An 18816-nucleotide genomic window follows, 5' to 3' on the forward strand; every position below is an offset into this window, starting at 1 on the left:
CTCATCCACCCCAGCTGTAAAACTCAGAAACCTTGACCTCTTACTTGTTATCATCTATCGTCCACCTGGGCCTTACACAGAGTTTCTGTCTGATTTCTCAGACTTTTTATCTGATTTAGTGCTCAGCTCAGATAAAATAATTATTGTGGGTGATTTTAACATCCATGTAGATGCTAAAAATGATAGCCTCAACATGGCATTTAATCTGTTATTAGACTCAATTGGCTTCTCTCAAAATGTAAAAGAACCCACCCACCACTTTAATCACACTCTAGATCTTGTTTTAACATATGGCATAGAAACTGAACATGTAACAGTGTTTCCTGAAAACTCTCTGCTGTCTGATCATTTCCTGATAACATTTACATTTACAATAATTGATTACACAGCAGTGGAGAGTAGACTTTATCACAGTAGATGTCTTTCTGAAAGTGCTGTAACTAAGTTTAAGAATATAATCCACCCACTGTTATCATCTTCAATGCCCTGTACCAACATAGAGCAGAGCAGCTATCTGAACGCTACTCCAACAGAGGTCGATTATCTTGTTACAGTTTTTCTCGATTGCTTAAACACTATAACCAGGCCTCTAAACTAAAATTTCAAAACCATAAACGCTATTGGTCAAAAAGCTCACCCATTTCCCTGAACTATAAACACTATTCCCTGCTTTGACACATGACTCAAATTTGGTGAACTGGTACTGCAAAACTCTACACACAAATCCCTACATTTTACAGTGCTTACACCATGTAGTCATGTAGAAAGCACTAGCATGCAATAATGTTAACTTAAGTCAGCATAGCTTGAGCCCAATTAGCACACAATTAACCAGGTGGAAACACTAGGAGTCAAAATTTAGCACACACCAATCAGAACCTGCGATGGATAGATAAAAGGGCCAAAGTCAGCTCATTCAGGTTTGAAACAATGGATCCAAAGAGATGCAAAGGAAGAGGACGTGGTGGAGAAAGAGGACGTGGTGAAAGAGGAGGACGTGGTGGAGAAAGAGGACGTGGTGAAAGAGGAGGACGTGGTGGAGAAAGAGGACGTGGTGAAGGAGGAGGACGTGGTGGAGAAAGAGGACATGGTGAAAGAGGAGGACGTGGTGGAGAAAGAGGACGTGGTGAAAGAGGAGGACGTGGTGGAGAAAGAGGACGTGGTGAAGGAGGAGGACGTGGTGGAGAAAGAGGACGTGGTGAAGGAGGAGGACGTGGTGGAGAAAGAGGACATGGTGAAAGAGGAGGACGTGGTGGAAGAGGAGGAGGAGGTGGTGAAGGAGGTGGAGGTGGAGAACGACGGCGACAAGGAAGGGGAAGAGCAAGGGCACGAAGACAGTCAGTCTCGGATGAAATTCGAGCCACTTTAGTTGACCATGTCCTTGTCCATGGGATGACTATGAGGGAGGCTGGGCAACGAGTACAACCAAATTTGAGTCGCTTCACTGTTGCCTCCATCATCAGAACCTTCAGGGAGGAAAACAGGTAGGTGTACTTGCAGTAAGACTGCTTTGTACAGTAACGTTTAAGTTACTGAATTTATGTGTCTTCAGTTTCAGTATGTTTCCATTATTTTCCTGTAAAATGAATGAGTGCTTCTATTTTTGTAGGACACAGAGACGACCACCTGGTGGAGGCAGGTTAAGGCTTTTGTCGGAGGAGCAAGAGAGGGAACTTGTAAACATGGTAATTGCAAATAATGTAATCCGCCTGCAAGAGATTCAAAGGAGAGTGATTGAGGATGATCATCTTTTTCGAGGCATAAATGCCATCAGCCTCTCCACAATTGACCGCATCCTCCGAAAGAATCAATTCCGGATGAAACAGGCATACCGAGTCCCTTTCGAACGAAACTCTGACAGAGTGAAAAACCAACGTGTGGAATATGTTCAGGTATGAGTTTTGATACTGTATAAGGTATTGTGTACCATCACAGCATGGCAGTTTATGCTGCCATTTCAGCACTCTTGAACTTTGGTTCAGGGTACCGATTGACTCTACTGTGTTATGTGTTTTGCAGAGAATCTTTGAGATTGAAGGACGGCCTGTTCCCCATGAAATGATCTTTGTGGATGAGGCAGGTTTTAACCTGACCAAAAGAAGGAAAAGGGGGAGGAACATAATTGGCCATCGGGCTATTGTAAATGTCACTATGTGCGCAGCCATCAGCCATCAGCCAACGAGGGGTACTCCACCGCCATGCCGTACTAGGACCCTATAACACTATGCTTCTCCTTGCTTTTCTTGATGGTTTAAGACAACATATGTTCCAGCTGGACTACAGGGAACCAGCACAGCCAGAGCAGCCTCACTACGTTGTTGTGTGGGATAACGTCAGCTTCCATCGCGCTGCTCTGGTTCGTGACTGGTTTACCAATAACCCAAGGTTTTCTAATATCTTTCTGCCTGCATACTCCCCCTTTCTAAACCCGATAGAGGAGTTATTTTCGGCATGGCGGTGGAAAGTGTATGACCGAGAACCTTATGTCCGTGTTCACCTCCTTCAGGCCATGGAAGAGGCCTGCCTAGAGATATCAGTAGATGCATGCCAGGGGTGGATCAGGCATGCAAGAGGATTTTACCCCCGCTGCCTGGCTGGGGCCAATATAGCCTGTGATGTGGATGAGATTCTCTGGCCTGACCCAGACCAAAGACAAGATGCTGTGGTGGGATAATGTTTCTGGTGTGTGTTGTACTGTATAGTACATGAATGACAATGTGCCACTGTACATACATTGGTTGCGTCTTTTGTGTTTATCATGTGACAAGGGTTTTGAAGGGGAGAACCATAAGCAACCTAATTGTTTTGGAACTATTGTTTTGAATTAATTGTACCAGTGTGCAAAACTCTGTTGTAGTGTGTGTGTTTTTGAGGGCTTGTGTTTGATGTCTGAGGGCAAAGTTCGGTTTTTCAGCAGGAGTGAATAGTTTTGGGTGTAGAGCTTCATTTTGACCTGGAAATAGGATGTTTGGGGAATTGAGTGAGATGTTATGGATTTGTGTTTACTGTTGTGCGGATATGAGGCGTAGTTTCAAGAAATGTGTTTTAGCAATCGAGAAAAACTGTAATAATTTTACCTCCTCACTACGTACGACTCTGGATACTGTAGCTCCTGTGAAAACTAAGGCCTCAAATCCAAAGTCCCTGACTCCATGGTATAATTCTCAAACACATAGCCTAAAGCAGATAACTCGTAAGCTGGAGAGGAAATGGCGTGTCACAAATTTAGAGGATCATCATTTAGCCTGGAGAAATAGTTTGCTGCTTTATAAGAAAGCCCTCCACAAAGCCAGAACATCTTACTATTCGTCACTGATTGAAGAAAATAAGAACAACCCCAGGTTTCTCTTCAGCACTGTAGCCAGGCTGACAAACAGTCAGAGCTCTACTGAGCCAACCATCCCTTTAACTCTAACTAGTAATGACTTCATGAACTTCTTCACAAATAAAATTTTTATCATTAGAGAAAAAATTACCAATAATCATCCCACAGATGTAATATTATCTACAGCTACTTTCAGTACCATGGATGTTAAGTTAGACTCTTTTTCTCCAATTGATTTTTCTGAGTTAACTTCAATAATTAATTCCTCCAAACCATCAACGTGTCTTTTAGACCCCATTCCTACAAAACTGCTCAAAGAAGTCCTGCCATTAATTAATTCTTCGATCTTAAGTATGATCAACCTATCTCTAATAATCGGCTATGTACCACAGGCCTTCAAGCTGGCTGTAGTTAAACCTTTACTCAAAAAGCCATCTCTAGACCCAGCTGTCTTAGCTAATTACAGGCCAATCTCCAACCTTCCTTTTATATCAAAAATCCTTGAAAGAGTAGTTGTCAAACAGCTAACAGATCATCTGCAGAGGAATGGCTTATTTGAAGAGTTTCAGTCAGGTTTCAGAGCTCATCACAGCACAGAAACAGCTTTAGTGAAGGTTACAAATGATCTTCTTATGGCCTCTGACAGTGGACTCATCTCTGTGCTTGTCCTGCTAGACCTTAGTGCTGCGTTTGATACTGTTGATCATAATATCCTATTAGAGCGATTAGAACATGCTGTAGGTATTACAGGTACTGCACTGCAGTGGTTTGTATCATATCTATCTAATAGACTCCAATTTGTTCAAGTAAATGGAGAGTCCTCTTCACACACTAAGGTCAATTATGGTGTTCCACAGGGTTCAGTGCTAGGACCAATTCTATTTACATTATACATGCTTCCCCTAGGCAGCATCATTAGAAGACATAGCATAAATTTTCACTGCTATGCAGATGACACACAGCTCTATCTATCCATGAAGCCAGGTATCACAGACCAATTAGTTAAACTGCAGGAATGTCTTAAAGACATAAAGACCTGGATGGCCGCTAACTTTCTGCTTCTTAATTCAGATCAAACTGAGGTTATTGTACTCGGCCCTGAAAATCTTAGAAATATGGTATCTAACCAGATTCTTACTCTGGATGGCATTACCTTGGCCTCCAGTAACACTGTGAGGAACCTTGGAGTCATTTTTGACCAGGACATGTCCTTCAATGCAGATATTAAACAAATATGTAAGACTGCTTTCTTCCATTTGCGTAACATCTCTAAAATTAGAAATATCCTGTCTCAGAGTGACGCTGAAAAACTAGTTCATGCATTTATTACTTCCAGGCTGGACTACTGTAATTCTTTATTATCAGGATGTCCTAAAAACTCGCTGAAAAGCCTTCAGCTGATCCAAAATGCTGCAGCAAGAGTCCTGACAGGGACTAGAAAGAGAGAGCAGATTGCTCCTGTATTGGCTTCCCTTCACTGGCTTCCTGTTAAATCCAGAATTGAATTCAAAGTTCTGCTCCTCACATACAAGGTCTTAAATAATCAGGCCCCATCTTATCTTAATGACCTTGTGGTACCATATCACCCTATTAGAGCACTCCGCTCTCGCTCTGCAGGCTTACTTGTTGTTCCTAGAGTATTTAAAAGTAGAATGGGAGGCAGAGCCTTCAGTTTTCAGGCCCCTCTTCTGTGGAACCAGCTTCCAGTTTGGATTCGGGAGACAGACACTATCTCTACTTTCAAGATTAGGCTTAAAACTTTCCTTTTTGCTAAAGCATATAGTTAGGGCTGGACCAGGTGACCCTGAATCCTCCCTTAGTTATGCTGCAATAGACGTAGGCTGCCGGGGATTCCCATGATGCATTGAGTTTTTCCTTTCCAGTCACCTTTGTCACTCACTATGTGTTAATAGACCTCTCTGCATCGAATCATATCTGTTATTAATCTCTGTCTCTCTTCCACAGCATGTCTTTCATCCTGTTTTCCTTCTTTCACCCCAACCAATCACAGCAGATGGCCCCGCCCCTCCCTGAGCCTGGTTCTGCCGGAGGTTTCTTCCTGTTAAAAGGGAGTTTTTCCTTCCCACTGTCGCCAAAGTGCTTGCTCATAGGGGGTCATATGATTGTTGGGGTTTTCTCTGTATTTATTATTGTGCTATCTACTGTACAATATAATGCGCCTTGAGGCGACTTTTGTTGTGATTTGGCGCTATATAAATAAAATTGAATTGAATTGAATCAGCATCAGGACTGTAGTTCTGACTCAACTGCTGATATTATTGTTTTGATTTAAACAGATGTGTTTTAAAAATACAAAAGGGGTACTTATTAGAAAAAAGAAACAAGGTCACAACTCCCCATTGACTCCAGAGCCCTGAGCTGGGCCAGTAATCTGTCCATTAGTATTATACATAACCACGTTCTGACGTCCTAACCCTTCCACATGAAGAAGAAAGTAAACTCTGAAACTTTAAAGTCACCGAGACTGAATCCTCAGAGAATTAGCTGTGAAGCAGTAAAAAGTAACACCTATTGGAAAACGTATGCGTCTAAACGCTGATAATTGTGTTTTTCCACACAGAATGTTCTTTAGCTCTGTGATGAGTTTAGATGCTTCGCCTTTAATGAGAGACCTGTCCCAAGTGGGGCTAAGCATTCTGGGTAAAACAGCTAATTAAGTGGCAATTAACCAGTGCTGTCTGCCAGAAAAACTGAACACAAGCACGGCAATTTAGCTGGAATGCACCCAAATGGGTGCTTGTTAGTCGGACCAGCACGGCATCAGCTGAAAAAAGGTTTTCTCCCGAAACGAGATTAGAAAATTAGGAAGAGCTCTGATCTTTGACTTTGGTCATCTGAAATGATAAAAGACTAAAAATCAGGTCAAACGAAGTGAGAGCAAAGAGCGGACGCTGAATGGGAGATGCATGTTTGGTCTAAGTGGGATTCATCGGGGCCCTAACGCTGGCTGACAGCGTGTGTGATGTTTTCCTATCTTTCATTATCGGGCAGCACGCCCGGCTGCCAGGCATTACCTGCTGATGGCCGAGCGCAGCGCCGAGCCGATAGACGGATGGATGGGATCAATGATGAATGTCTGGCAGGTGCTTTGTCAGCGAGGAAGGTAATCTCAGACCCAGAGGACAAAAAGAGAAACTGGTCAGGGACGTCACCTCGAAACTCGAGCTGAAACTCTTGCTAAACATGGCGTTAATGAGGCTGCTGTTACAGGCGTCCGTCACCTGTAACGGCAGCCCACGTCACTTTGGTATCAGCTGCGTCTAATTTAGAAAAATACCCATGGAGGAGGTCAATCTCCTCTCTCATATACGATGACTGATAGATCCAATACCTCTGGAATCAGATAAAACTTTGACAAATGGCCCCACACCAGCCCGAGCGGCGCTGTGAGGACGGCAGTGCGGTGAGGGCTGGCTGTGTCCACGCTCAGCCGCGTCCCTCCATCCCATCGCAGCAGCTATGATCAATGAGGCCACAGTTCAGACGCACACACGGAGACAGGTCCGAGGCCACCAGCTGGTGATTAAAGGCCTCACAGGATATTGCTTTCTTACATTTCATCCTACACCCAAAAAAAGCTTTACGAAGCTGAGAGAACGCCATCCGCCCTGCACCGCCGAACAGCCCTCTGCCTCTTCTGGTGATCGGGATTATGACTGCATGTAAATCTGGACTGATCAGCAGCATGAGGGATTTCACTTCTTCCTTCTGCTCTTCCATCAAGACAGTAGCGCTCCAGCTTCACATTAATCACAGTCAGGCTGATCAATCAACCACAGATTAGCACGATGCATCACCTGACATGGAAATATAACCGCATGCTGCTAACTGGCCTTCTCTACACGGAGACACATCTGGAGATGTTGTGTCACCCAGGAAGATTTGCTCTTCATCATCACAGAGATGGAGAGTTCAGAAGGCAGCAGCTCTTTACATCGTAGAGCAGATTTCCCACGTCTGGAACGACACAGCGGGAAGTTAATCCCAGCTCTCAGCCTGCGATCCTCAGGTGGGTCCTGAATACAAGGTGATTCCATTCGCCTCTTTTAAATCACCTCTGAAAGCTGACTTATAGACTTTATGTGATTTTAACTTTCCTTTCGTCATCTTGTATTATTTTTAAACTGTGAACGTAATATTAATATACCACGAGTCTATTTGAGTGACTACACAAGCTTAATCATAAAAAAATTAACATATAGTTCTTGCACACATAAAGAGGCTCCACAGCACCACCTACATAAAGCCTCTGTTTCATGCAGAATGAAGGTTGGTACATAGATGTTAGATGCCGTTGTGTATAGACAGCCTGAATCCTCCTTTTTAAAGTAAAGATAGAGTTTGGGGAATGTTTTTGCCATTTCCACGTGTTATCCTTTAAAGACACTCATACTGTCAGCATCATGTCCACGTGGACTCCACACAGATGTTTCGATTGTGTGATTCTAATTTGTAAAGTTTTCCAGTTTTGGTGTGAGAGCTGGCCGCACAGTGAACTCTGATGTTTTAAAACATGTTGTGCATTTTCTTCTCTCGTAAATTATTATTATTATTATTATTATTATTAATTAAAAACTTTGATGGAAACTCTAACATTAAACTTTCAGTCCAAACACACACAAAGCTGTGTGTGTGTGTGTGTGTGGTGCTACAGGGCACACGTGTGGATCTAGTCTTGTTTCATTTCCTCTGAACGCCTCCTCAGCCAAAGAAAACACTGATTCATAAAGTCTCTGTGAGTTCAGACGTCCTCGTCAGAAGAGAGCGTTTGATGCTCTGACTGTAAATGTTTGAGTCAAATGTGAACATTTGATAAACGTACAGTTTTGGAATGTGTGTCAGAATACAGTGAACCTTAAATGACACATAAATGAATTAATCTACTGTATCAGTAAATCCCTGAAGGGAACCTCAGTTCATACAGTTGGTTGTTGGGAGGGGAATTATTATGACGTGACACATCAAAGATTAACAGTGAGGTTAGTCGGAGAGAAAACTTTCTTATAAAGGTGTGGAAGGAGAATGTTGCTTTAAGGACAAAGTTAAAGTTATTATTGATTATTTTTAAGAGATGAACCATTAAACTTTGATTCATTTTTAAATGTTTTTTATCATGAAAATGATAATGAAACTGAATATTTTGTCCTTCTTCCTTTTCATGAGTTTTATTGTTATGTTTGTGCCCACGTGGGGCTGCATGTCTTTAATGTGCTGCATTCAAATTTGAAGTTAAAGTGTAAATACGGTGAGATTCAGTTTAAGTGGGATCTAACGTGCTGTAGCCAGGACATCTCAGTGGAGCCTCAGCAGGAGTTAAATCCTTCATGTGTTTCTGGTGGCGTGGAAGCTCTCGCCTGTGGCTGCGGTATGTAAAACGTGGCGTTAGTCACCAGCTCATCGCATTTGACACGTCTCCAGCGTGAGGGAGATTAATGCCTCGTAGGGACCCTTTATTATTTTCTCTTTCTCTTTCGGCTCTGCCTCAACAACTGCTCACACACTTAATTGTCTGCTGTCTCCTTGTGCTTCTGTGACAGATGTGCAGGGGAGCCTGATGTGGGAGGGGCATAACACAGGCGGGGCACGATGAAAGGTCAGTGAAAACATGTTTAAGATTATAGGTGTAGCTGTGTTTCATGCTTTTGGCCTTGATAAAGCTGCTGCTCTTTATCACCAGTTCTCTTCCTAATTTTTATGGACAAAGATTCCAGGAAGCATCTCATCTCTGTGTAAAATAACTGGCACTGGCACTTTCCTTTATACTACAAGCTTTATGCTACAAAACTCAACATTACTCATTCACACCTTGTCGTATGAGCACATTTTTGTTTATGCATTCACACTCAGAGGAACGCATCGGGAGCAACTCAACGTTCAGTATCTTGCACAAGGATACTTGGGCAAGTCTGCCACACAGACTGGTGGAGCCAATGATTGGAAGACCAACCTTCCTGACCTACTCTACCTCCTGAACCACCGCCACTCTGCGGTTTTCACCAGGAAAAGGGTGGGGATTTCAGTCTGACTTGAGGATACAAGCTGCAGAAATGAGCAGGAGCTCTGTTATTTTTCCACAGTGAAAGAAGGCAGTTGGTTCAGCAGATGCTGACCAGGATGCTTCCCGGGTGAGGTATTCCATGTTAGATGGGAGGGCAAAGCCAGGACATGCTGGAGAGATTATTTCTCTCTGCTGGCTTTGAAACACCTCTTTGTTCCCCGTGAAGAGGAGGTGAAGTCTGCACAGCTGTGCTTAGACTGCTGCCCGAAAGCCCAGATAAGTGGGAGAAAATGGATGGATGGAGATGGTCTTGGTGATCCAATAACTTTTGACTTTCACACAAATTTTCCAGCAAAATAAACTTTGTAACATTCATGTAGGTCTTGAAGTCTCAGGAGTTTTTACTTTTGCAGTCTCTATGCTCTGTGTTAAAGCTGACGCAGATATGTGATGTAGATGTAAAATCTTAGCATGCCACCACCTGTAGCAGCTGTACATAAAGTGGTTTGGAGAGAAAAAACAAAGACAGAAAGAGTGACTGCGTGTCTTCAGCAGGATGTTGGACAGATGTGAGGAGAAACTCTACATGCACAAGATCCGAAAACATGACAAATTTTTCAATCACAGGGGACAAAAGCAGACAGAGAGGGAGACAAACATCCTTTCAAACTTTAACTTTAGGTATTCAGGCTCAGCAGAGCAAAATGCTGACAATTAAACCAATCAATCTAACTACTGCTGTGGAGCCAACATCTGGACCAGCAGCCCTGACCACTGGGGTGGGGGGGATGAACACTTTGAGCTGTCCTTCACTGATCTTCACACACACACACACACACACACACACACACACACACACACACACACACACACACACACACACACACACAGGTCCACATGGGCTTGATGTCAGCCGGTTCTGCTGTGTTGTTTCTTTTGTTATAAATAACAACAGGCCACCTGGACTCCTTCAGCCCGTTACTTTTGTGTGTGTGTGTGTGTGTGTGTGTGTGTGCGCACTTTGCGAGGCCTTAATGATCCCCCAGGCTAGCCAGACTGAACCCAGCTCAAAGCCGAGCAGAGCACCTCATCCCAGGCTAATGGGACAATGGAGGATTGTTTCTCTGTGTGTGTTTGTGTATCTGTGTTTGTGTTTGTGTGTGTACACTGTACTATAAGCATGGGCATGCCTCTGTGTGTGTTAATGGGACAGTGGAGGATTGCGTGGAGGACTGACTGGTGGCAGAGACGGATGGCCTGGGACAGAGACAGTGCTGACAACCAGTGAATACGGGGCAACGTTGCAGAAAGGTCACACACACACGCACGCACACACGCACACACACACACACACACACACACACACACAATAATGTCAGGAGAGGAAAAATAGGGGAGGTGTGAGCACCTCCTCTCTGCTTATGTGACTTTCAAAGTTTTGTTGTATGATTGAGTCGCAGTGTGTGTGTGTGTTTGTGTGTGTGTTTTAACAAAGAAACTTAAGAGTGAGATGAGGAGAAAACATAAATAAATAATAATAGAGTAGCACTGATGCTAATAATTGACTTTGATTTTGTGAGTTGAAAGTTTGGTTCTTTATTCTGCATTAATGTGCTTTAGTTGGACAAATACAGAAATTAGCAACTAACGGTGTGAACAAAGGCAGAGAGACTGCAAAGTGAGCAAATGGATATTACAGTTGAGGAGGCTCAATTTAATTTTTGAACTTTTGAAGCTAAAATAAGCTCCATTCAGCTGCATAGAGGTTTATGTAACTGTGAAACTTTGTTCATGCATTGAACAAATATCATTAACTTACAGAGTGGGGCCTTCCCCAACTCTCCAGGTTTTTGGACGAACCTCTATGTTAACTGTGACTTTTCCTCCAAAGGATAAGCTTCAATGTCTCTGTGAGCTACACGAGCTAATGGTAGAAATGAAGTCCGCTAATCACAAAGATCACCAGCATCTTGCCGCATGATGCAGACTCTATCACAGAAAGTATATCTTCATATGATTTAAGTTACTTTAACTACAGTGATCAAAGTTTCTCCATGTCCATGGGTCAGCTCACATTAAAAAGTCATACATATAAAAACCCTAAAATAAAGAACGTTTTTACCACCATCCTTGATTAAACAGTGTGTGTGTGTGTGTGTGTGTGTGTGTGTGTGTGTGTGTGTCCCTGTGGTGAGCATATGTTTGATCATGCTAAAGTCACCAGGTTAAGTAGGATTCAGAGCAGGGAGTACACAGCAGCAGATCTGGCAATGATACAACAGTAACTCATGCAGGACTGCACAGCCTGGTACAATAACCATATCAAGAACCCCCCCCCACCCAACCAACCCCCAACCAGCATCAGAACTGCATTCAGTTCAGTTCAGCTTTATTTATATAGCGCCAAATCATAACAACAGTTGCCTAAAGGTCTTTTATATTCTAACACAAACACCCTAAAATACTACAAAAGAATACAGAATGACCTCAATTCACCACATCAAAACTACATAAGCAACACATGAGGGTAACTTTAGGGTAAAATCAGTAGTACGTCAGGGTAACTTTAGGGTAAAATCAGGAGTACGTCAGGGTAACTTTAGGGTAAAATCAGTAGCACGTCAGGGTAACTTTAGGGTAAAATCAGTAGTACGTCAGGGTAACTTTAGGGTAAAATCAGTAGTACGTCAGGGTAACTTTAGGGTAAAATCAGGAGTACGTCAGGGTAACTTTAGGGTAAAATCAGGAGCACGTCAGGGTAACTTTAGGGTAAAATCAGTAGTACGTCAGGGTAACTTTAGGGTAAAATCAGGAGTACGTCAGGGTAACTTTAGGGTAAAATCAGGAGCACGTCAGGGTAACTTTAGGGTAAAATCAGTAGTACGTCAGGGTAACTTTAGGGTAAAATCAGTATTATCTCAGGGTAACTAGGGTAAAATCAGTATTATCTCAGGGTAACTTTAGGGTAAACGTAGAACGCAGTGATGATGAAATGCAGAACATATGTGGGTTTTGTTGTGTTTACAGAACAATATGTGCACGGTGTTTGGGACATAAATCATAGAGACCTATGTCCTAAACATTCTGCTATATACACAGGTTGAGCACATAAATAACGTTCATTTTCACGTTTTAGTCAAATGCAAAACACATGAGGCAAATATTGAGTAAACTGAGTTTTATTCAAAGCACTATGAAGGAGACACAAAGCATAGGAACAGAGACAACAAACGAAAACACAATAATACATATCAATATTTAGTGTTATTAACAATGAAACACAGGTGGGAACAGGGTGAGGTGAGTAAAACAAAACGCTAAAACAAGGAATACACCTCCTTGTTTTACATCCTCAAAATGGACACAAGTCATCAGATTGGACAGTGGTCATCATGACATCTTGACACCCACATATTGCAAATCCTTAAACAAGCCTGCATATGCATGAAACAGAAGAAAAAGCTCCTGTGTGTGTGTGTGTTTTTCCTCATATTTGGTCCAGCTGGGTCACCGTCCATTCTCCTGCCCTCAGACATCCCGACCCTTCATTGTTTCTTTTGTCCTTACAGACACATTTTGTGGGATAGATGATGATTCTAATCTAAAATAAATGAAAGTGAGAAACAGCAGAGGGAGGGAGGAAGCAGGAGCATGGAGACAGAGAGCATTATCACCTTGGCCAAGCATCAGAAGTTAGAAAAAAACAAGAGAGAAAAGAAGGTCCACGGGCAAATTCATCTTCCCCTGCTACAATCAATCTCTGGCCAAAAGAAATACACAATAACTAGGCAGGAAGAGGCCAAGATTAATGGGCCACCGACATCTCCACTGACCAGCATCCACCTCCACCCATGCACTTCTCTCTCTCCCTCTGATGCCCTCTTTCTTTCCCTAGCCTCTCTCCCATCTTTCCCGTATTCGCTCATGTTTGCTCTCAGAAAAAAGAATTACTTTTTTACACCTTTTTCTCCTCCTCCTCCTCTTTGTCTTCCTCCCCTTTACACACCTTGTCTCTGCTACTTGTAGTGATCTATCGTTTTTGCTGACTGCTTTAAGAGCTTTAGAAAGCTTTAATGAGAGAAACATACAACTGAACAATGCATGCTGTTCAGGAAAAGGAAGACAAAGAAAAATTATATTCTGTCAGTATTCAGGATGGGAATCATCTTTTGGTGCCACGTTTTATTACAAATTTACATTAAAATCAAACTGAAAACGCAAAGCATTAACCCGTAAAGGTTGATTCTGTTCATCTAGGCGTAGCATTTTAACTGGGGGAAACATTTCGTCACTCATCCAGGTGACGAAATGAACAGAATCAGCCTTTTGGGATTTACTTACCTGGATGATTGACCATGCATCAAGACAAAACATTAACAGAAATTGGTTTATACCACTCTCAAAAAAACCCAACTGTTTGAATGAACATAAAGAAATCATGGAAAGGTTTCTACGTGATTAAATTGCTTTATTTTAGCATTTTGCTATCCTGTTTTTCCAACTTATGTACTGCAGTTGAGTCCAACTTAATTTAAGTGAGTTGATCCAACCCGTGCAAATTACAGTCAGTCCAACAAAAATAGTAAATTCTAATAGAAATATGTCTATTATTGTGGAAATCCTTTTGTTGATTATTTTGATGTTATTTATAGAGTTATTTTGTGGCGTGTTTAACAAAGTCTTGAGTTTGGTTAACATAAAACTTTAATGGATTTATAACAACTTTCAGATAGTTCCCACTGCATCCATCCATCCTCTTATCTATATCAGAGTTGCAGGGGGCTGATCCAGGATGTCACAGGGAAAGAAGCAGGGTACACCCTGTTTGACAGACAACCATTTGCACTCACACTGACACTTAGCAAACCCCACCAACTGCAAACTGTTGAAATTACAAGTTAAACAATGACATGACTGATAGTGTCTGCGTTATGAGTGCCACTCAACCAAACCCTGCCTTATACCCTCCCCTGCTTTCTGTTCTGTTTTTTTTTTGACTCCCAGGGTCCGTCATCTCTAAACTGAACTTCATGGTTTATTCAGTCAGACCTGAAACCATAAAGTCATCAGGAAGGTGTTTCAGTAATCAGGAAGGTGTTTCAGTAATCAGCGAGCAGCAGGCTCATTTATAGACCTTCATCCAGTCAGACTTAATTTTCCAACCCTCCTGCTGGGTATTAGAAAGAATGCAGGTTTTAGCAGCACCATTTGTTTTTTTACATACATGAAAATCTGGAACTGTCGGTTTAATTATATTTTAAAATTACAAAATGTTACCCGTTCACTCCAGTGATAGTGTTCAGTGATCAATAATGAACAGTGTCATTACATTATAGTTTAAAAATAAATATAGAGCATTTTTGTATCCGCCCCAATGCAAAATTTCAGTTCTCCAGTTGTAACTAATAAAATAACAGCTGTCGAATCAGACTCATTTTCTATTCAAGAGGTTAATGAAGCAGAGGTTATAGAGGTTATTAAGAAATTACCAAATTCAGGCAAGGCAAAGGATATATATGGACATTTATTTTATGAAAAAATATAGCAATTTCTCGAAAAACCACTGACACATCTTACAAATTTATCAAATAGAAATAGGAGACTTCCAAATGAATGGCTAAAGGCTGTAGTTTTTAAAGGAGGTGAGCAGGAGTTGATATGTAACCAAAGTTCTTTCAAAGGTGCTCGAGAAGGTTGTGGTTGTGATCACCTAGAGACCAATCAACTCCTTCACCCAATGCAGTTTGGTTTTGGACCAACATGTTCCACAGAAATTGCAAATTGTTTCTTTGTTACTTTAAGTGTAATCTGGATAATGGCAGTGTTGTGAAGACAGTGTTCTTTGACCTACTTTTGACACTGTCAGCCATGACATACTTCTTTCTAAGCTGTTTAAATTTGATTTTTCAAAACAAGCATTGATTGGTTTGAGTCTTATCTTTACACAAGAGAGCAGTGTGTGAGGGTTGACAAAGAAAAGTCATCCATGTTGGAAAATAGAATGGGTATCCCCCAAGGATCTGTCCTTGGCCCATTGCTGTTTAGTTTATTTACTAATGAGCTGTCTGCCAGTTGTCCAAAAGCTAGCTTCCAGCTTTATGCAGATGATGCAGCTATATATGCACCAGCTAAGTCACCTGGTGAAGCAGCAGAAACTTTAACGGCACATCTGAATGATGTCCAACAACAATCCTGTTGTATTGAATTTTTAAAAAAATAGTTTCTATGTGTTTTTCTATTAGAAGACAAAGTTCATCTGATGATTTTAAGCTCAAGTTAAGGAAAGCAGAAATAAAGGGGGGTTAAAGATTTTAAGTTTTTAGGAATACTTTTAGATTCACATCTCAAATTTGATACACATGTAAAGAAGATTTCAAAGACCTTTAAGGTTAATCTGAATTGTTTTAAGGTAATTTGGCTAAATACCCACTTCAGCAGCTCAAGTTTTTATGCATTCCATGATATTTTCCTCATTTTTCATCTTGTATGACAGTTTGGACTCAAGCAGCACCATCTACAGTTCAGCATGTGATATCCTTATATAATCAATCTTTGAAAATAATGTGTCACGTCAGGTGTGGCAGATGTGTGGAGTTGTAGATAGGACCCAAAATGCGGCAGCTCTGGTGCAGGTGAGTATTTATTGAACAAAAGTGGATACAAATAGAAATGTGAGGGTGAGCACGAACTAAGAAAACCTAAACTGGAAAAACTAACAGAACTAACCAGAAACCAAGATGCAGGGAGGTACGAGGAAATACACAGAGAGACGGACGGAGAGACGCAGGGAGACCGAGGGGAACAACACAGACGAACCAGCAACTAACAGAGGCAGACACGAGGTTTAAATACACAGAAGGATAACGAGGGAATGAGACACAAAAGGAAGGCACAGCTGGGAGTAATCCGACCTGACGAGACAGGGGAAAAGTAAACTGAACACACTGAGATCAGACACGGACCTTCAAAGTAAAACAGGAAACACATACACGTAATGACATAGCACACAAACTTAACAGAGACTGGGGGACACAGAACATAGGAACATGAACCATGAAACAGAAGAGTACAAACACCCAAGGTAACCAAAACCACAGAATAATAATAAACTAAAACATAAACACGGAGTCACAGACTCCGGACCATGACAGGCAACAAGAAAAACAAAACCACCACAAAAACAGAAAACAACCCGACCAGGGTGGGCGGCGGGGGTCCAGGAAGGAGGGCTCGAAGCAAAACAAAACAGGAGCACCAGGAGTCCAAAAACAAAACGTGCACGACAAACACTGGCGCACAAAGAACAGTTCACTAGTAAGTCAGGGGGCCGACCATGTGGACAGCAACGGCGGCGACAGAGAAACAGATCAGGGGGCTGACCCGGAGGTCGCCGGCACAAAAGTTCATAAGTCAAACGGTCAGGGGGCCGACCAGGTGGGTGACACAGGTGACAGAGCTGGTCTCGAGGCCGGCCATGCGGAAAGCAACGGCGGCGACGACGTAGAAACAGTTCAGGGGGCCGCCCGTGCGGAATGCAACGGCAGCGACGATGAAGAAGCAGTTCAGGGGCCGGCCGTGCGGAAGGCAGCGGCGGCGGTGATGAAGAAACAGTTCAGGGGGCCGGCCGTGCGGAAGGCAGCGGCGGCAACTCAGGCGAAGGGAGTCTGGGGGCCGCCCATGACGGCGATGGCACCCGACCAACAGCCTGGAAAGTGGCCGGTGAACTGCAGACCCAGACGAGGCAGGACCAGGCGACGCCGAAGGCGAAGACACGGAGGCTGGACCAGGCGATGCAGAGGCAGAAGCAGAGGCTGCTGCTGGCGACGATGATGATGGTGAGGCTGCTGCAGGTGAGGGTGATGATGGTGAGGCTGCTGCAGGCGAGGGTGATGATGATGAAGCTGGACCAGGCGAGGGTGATGATGATGAAGCTGGACCAGGCGAGGGTAAAGATGATGAAGCTGGACCAGACGAGGGTGAAGATGATGAAGCTGGACCAGACGAGGGTGAAGACTCGGAGAGTGGACCAGACGAGGGTGATGGCGCTGCAGGCGGTGGCGTGGAAGCCGGAGACGGTGGCGCTGCAGGTGGCGGCGTGGAAGCCGGAGGCGGTGGCGCTGCAGGCGGCGGCATGGAAGCCGGAGACGGTGGCGCTGCAGGCTGGACGGATCCCTCAGACCCTCCAGCGAAGACAGGAGATGAAGGCCGGAGCGGTCCTTCAGACCCTCCAGCGGAGACAGGAGACGAAGGCCGGAGCGGTCCTTCAGACCCTCCAGCGGAGACAGGAGACGAAGGCCGGACGGGCCCTCAGACCCTCCAGCGGAAACACGAGACGAAGGCCGGAGCGGTCCCTCGGACCCTCCAGCGGAGGCCAAAACAAAGCCAACAGGCATGAAGTCCTTTGGCTGACATAAAGGCAACTGGCGCTGCACTGAGCGCTGGCTCTGCCCAGGCAACGCTGACATGGTGCAGTTCTCAGGAGGCTGCTTAAACTTCAGGGGTCCAGAATCAGCTGGGGACTGAGACCTAGCCTTTGGGGAAGCCCTGGAGTGGAAAACTCTGCCAACAGCGGCTAAACCATGAGAAACGCACTGAGTAGAAACAAGATTTTCTCCCTGCATGGAGTGAATGAGTGAAACTGGGGACTGAACGAGTGACGGGGCTAGCGGTGACATTGGAGCCTGAGCTACGGGTAGCGGTGATACTGGAGCCTGAGCTGAGGGTGACACTGGAGGCACTGAAGACTGAGCTGAAAGTAACACTGGAGGCACTGAAAACTGAACTACGGGTGACACTGGAGGCACTGGAGACTGAACTACGGGTGACACTGGAGGCACTGGAGACTGAACTACGGGTGACACTGGAGGCACTGGAGACTGAGCCGAAAGTGGCTGCGGGGCAGCTAACTGAGCCGAAAGTGGCTGCGGGGCAGCTAACTGAGTCGAAAGTGGCTGCGGAGCAGCTAACTGAGCCGAAAGTGGCTGCTGGGCAGCTAGCTGAGCTGAAGGTTGCTGGGCAGTGGATAAGCTGTTGTTATTGCTGTCTGCTGCACAAAACACAGCCCCTGAATAAATAGTCCCACAGTTCGAAAAGGAAAAAAGAGTCCTCACTCACCACAGCCGGCGATTCAGAAGTCCCAAAGTCCGGCTGTGGGGTGGCGCGCCAGCGGCGCGATCGTCGTTTCTTCCCCGCAGACAGCTCCGACGGGCCGGGCAAAACCACATCCGGCGGGTCGGGCAGCGAGGCAGAAGTGGCTGAGAGAAGGTGTGGTGTGTTGTGGAGGAAGGCCTGCATGGTCGAGGGAAGCAATTCCAGTAGCCATGGCAGGCCGGAAAAGAGCCGTTGTAACCGGCTTTCAACGGCGCGGCGAAGCTCCTCCGGAGGCTTCTCTAGCCACAGCCCGAGGAGAATCTCCACATTGTAAGTAATGTCGTCCCGGAGCTCCTCGGACGGATTGACTGCTGCTGGGTCC

At 44.1% G+C, this 18816-nt stretch overlaps 1 protein-coding gene across 1 annotated transcript; it reads left to right on the top strand.

The window, feature by feature from the left end:
* The first annotated feature begins 1172 nt into the window (after nt 1-1172).
* LOC112841883 (uncharacterized) lies at nt 1173-2674 on the top strand. Its single transcript, XM_025897230.1, has 5 exons — nt 1173-1484; nt 1610-1892; nt 2020-2153; nt 2257-2356; nt 2507-2674. The coding sequence occupies exons 1-5, from the start codon at nt 1393-1395 to the stop codon at nt 2672-2674; spliced, it is 777 nt and encodes a 258-aa protein (XP_025753015.1). The 5' UTR covers nt 1173-1392.
* The last annotated feature ends 16142 nt before the right edge of the window (nt 2675-18816 follow it).

The sequence above is a fragment of the Oreochromis niloticus genome, linkage group LG1, assembly GCF_001858045.2.
Source record: "Oreochromis niloticus isolate F11D_XX linkage group LG1, O_niloticus_UMD_NMBU, whole genome shotgun sequence".
NCBI lineage: Eukaryota > Metazoa > Chordata > Actinopteri > Cichliformes > Cichlidae > Oreochromis > Oreochromis niloticus.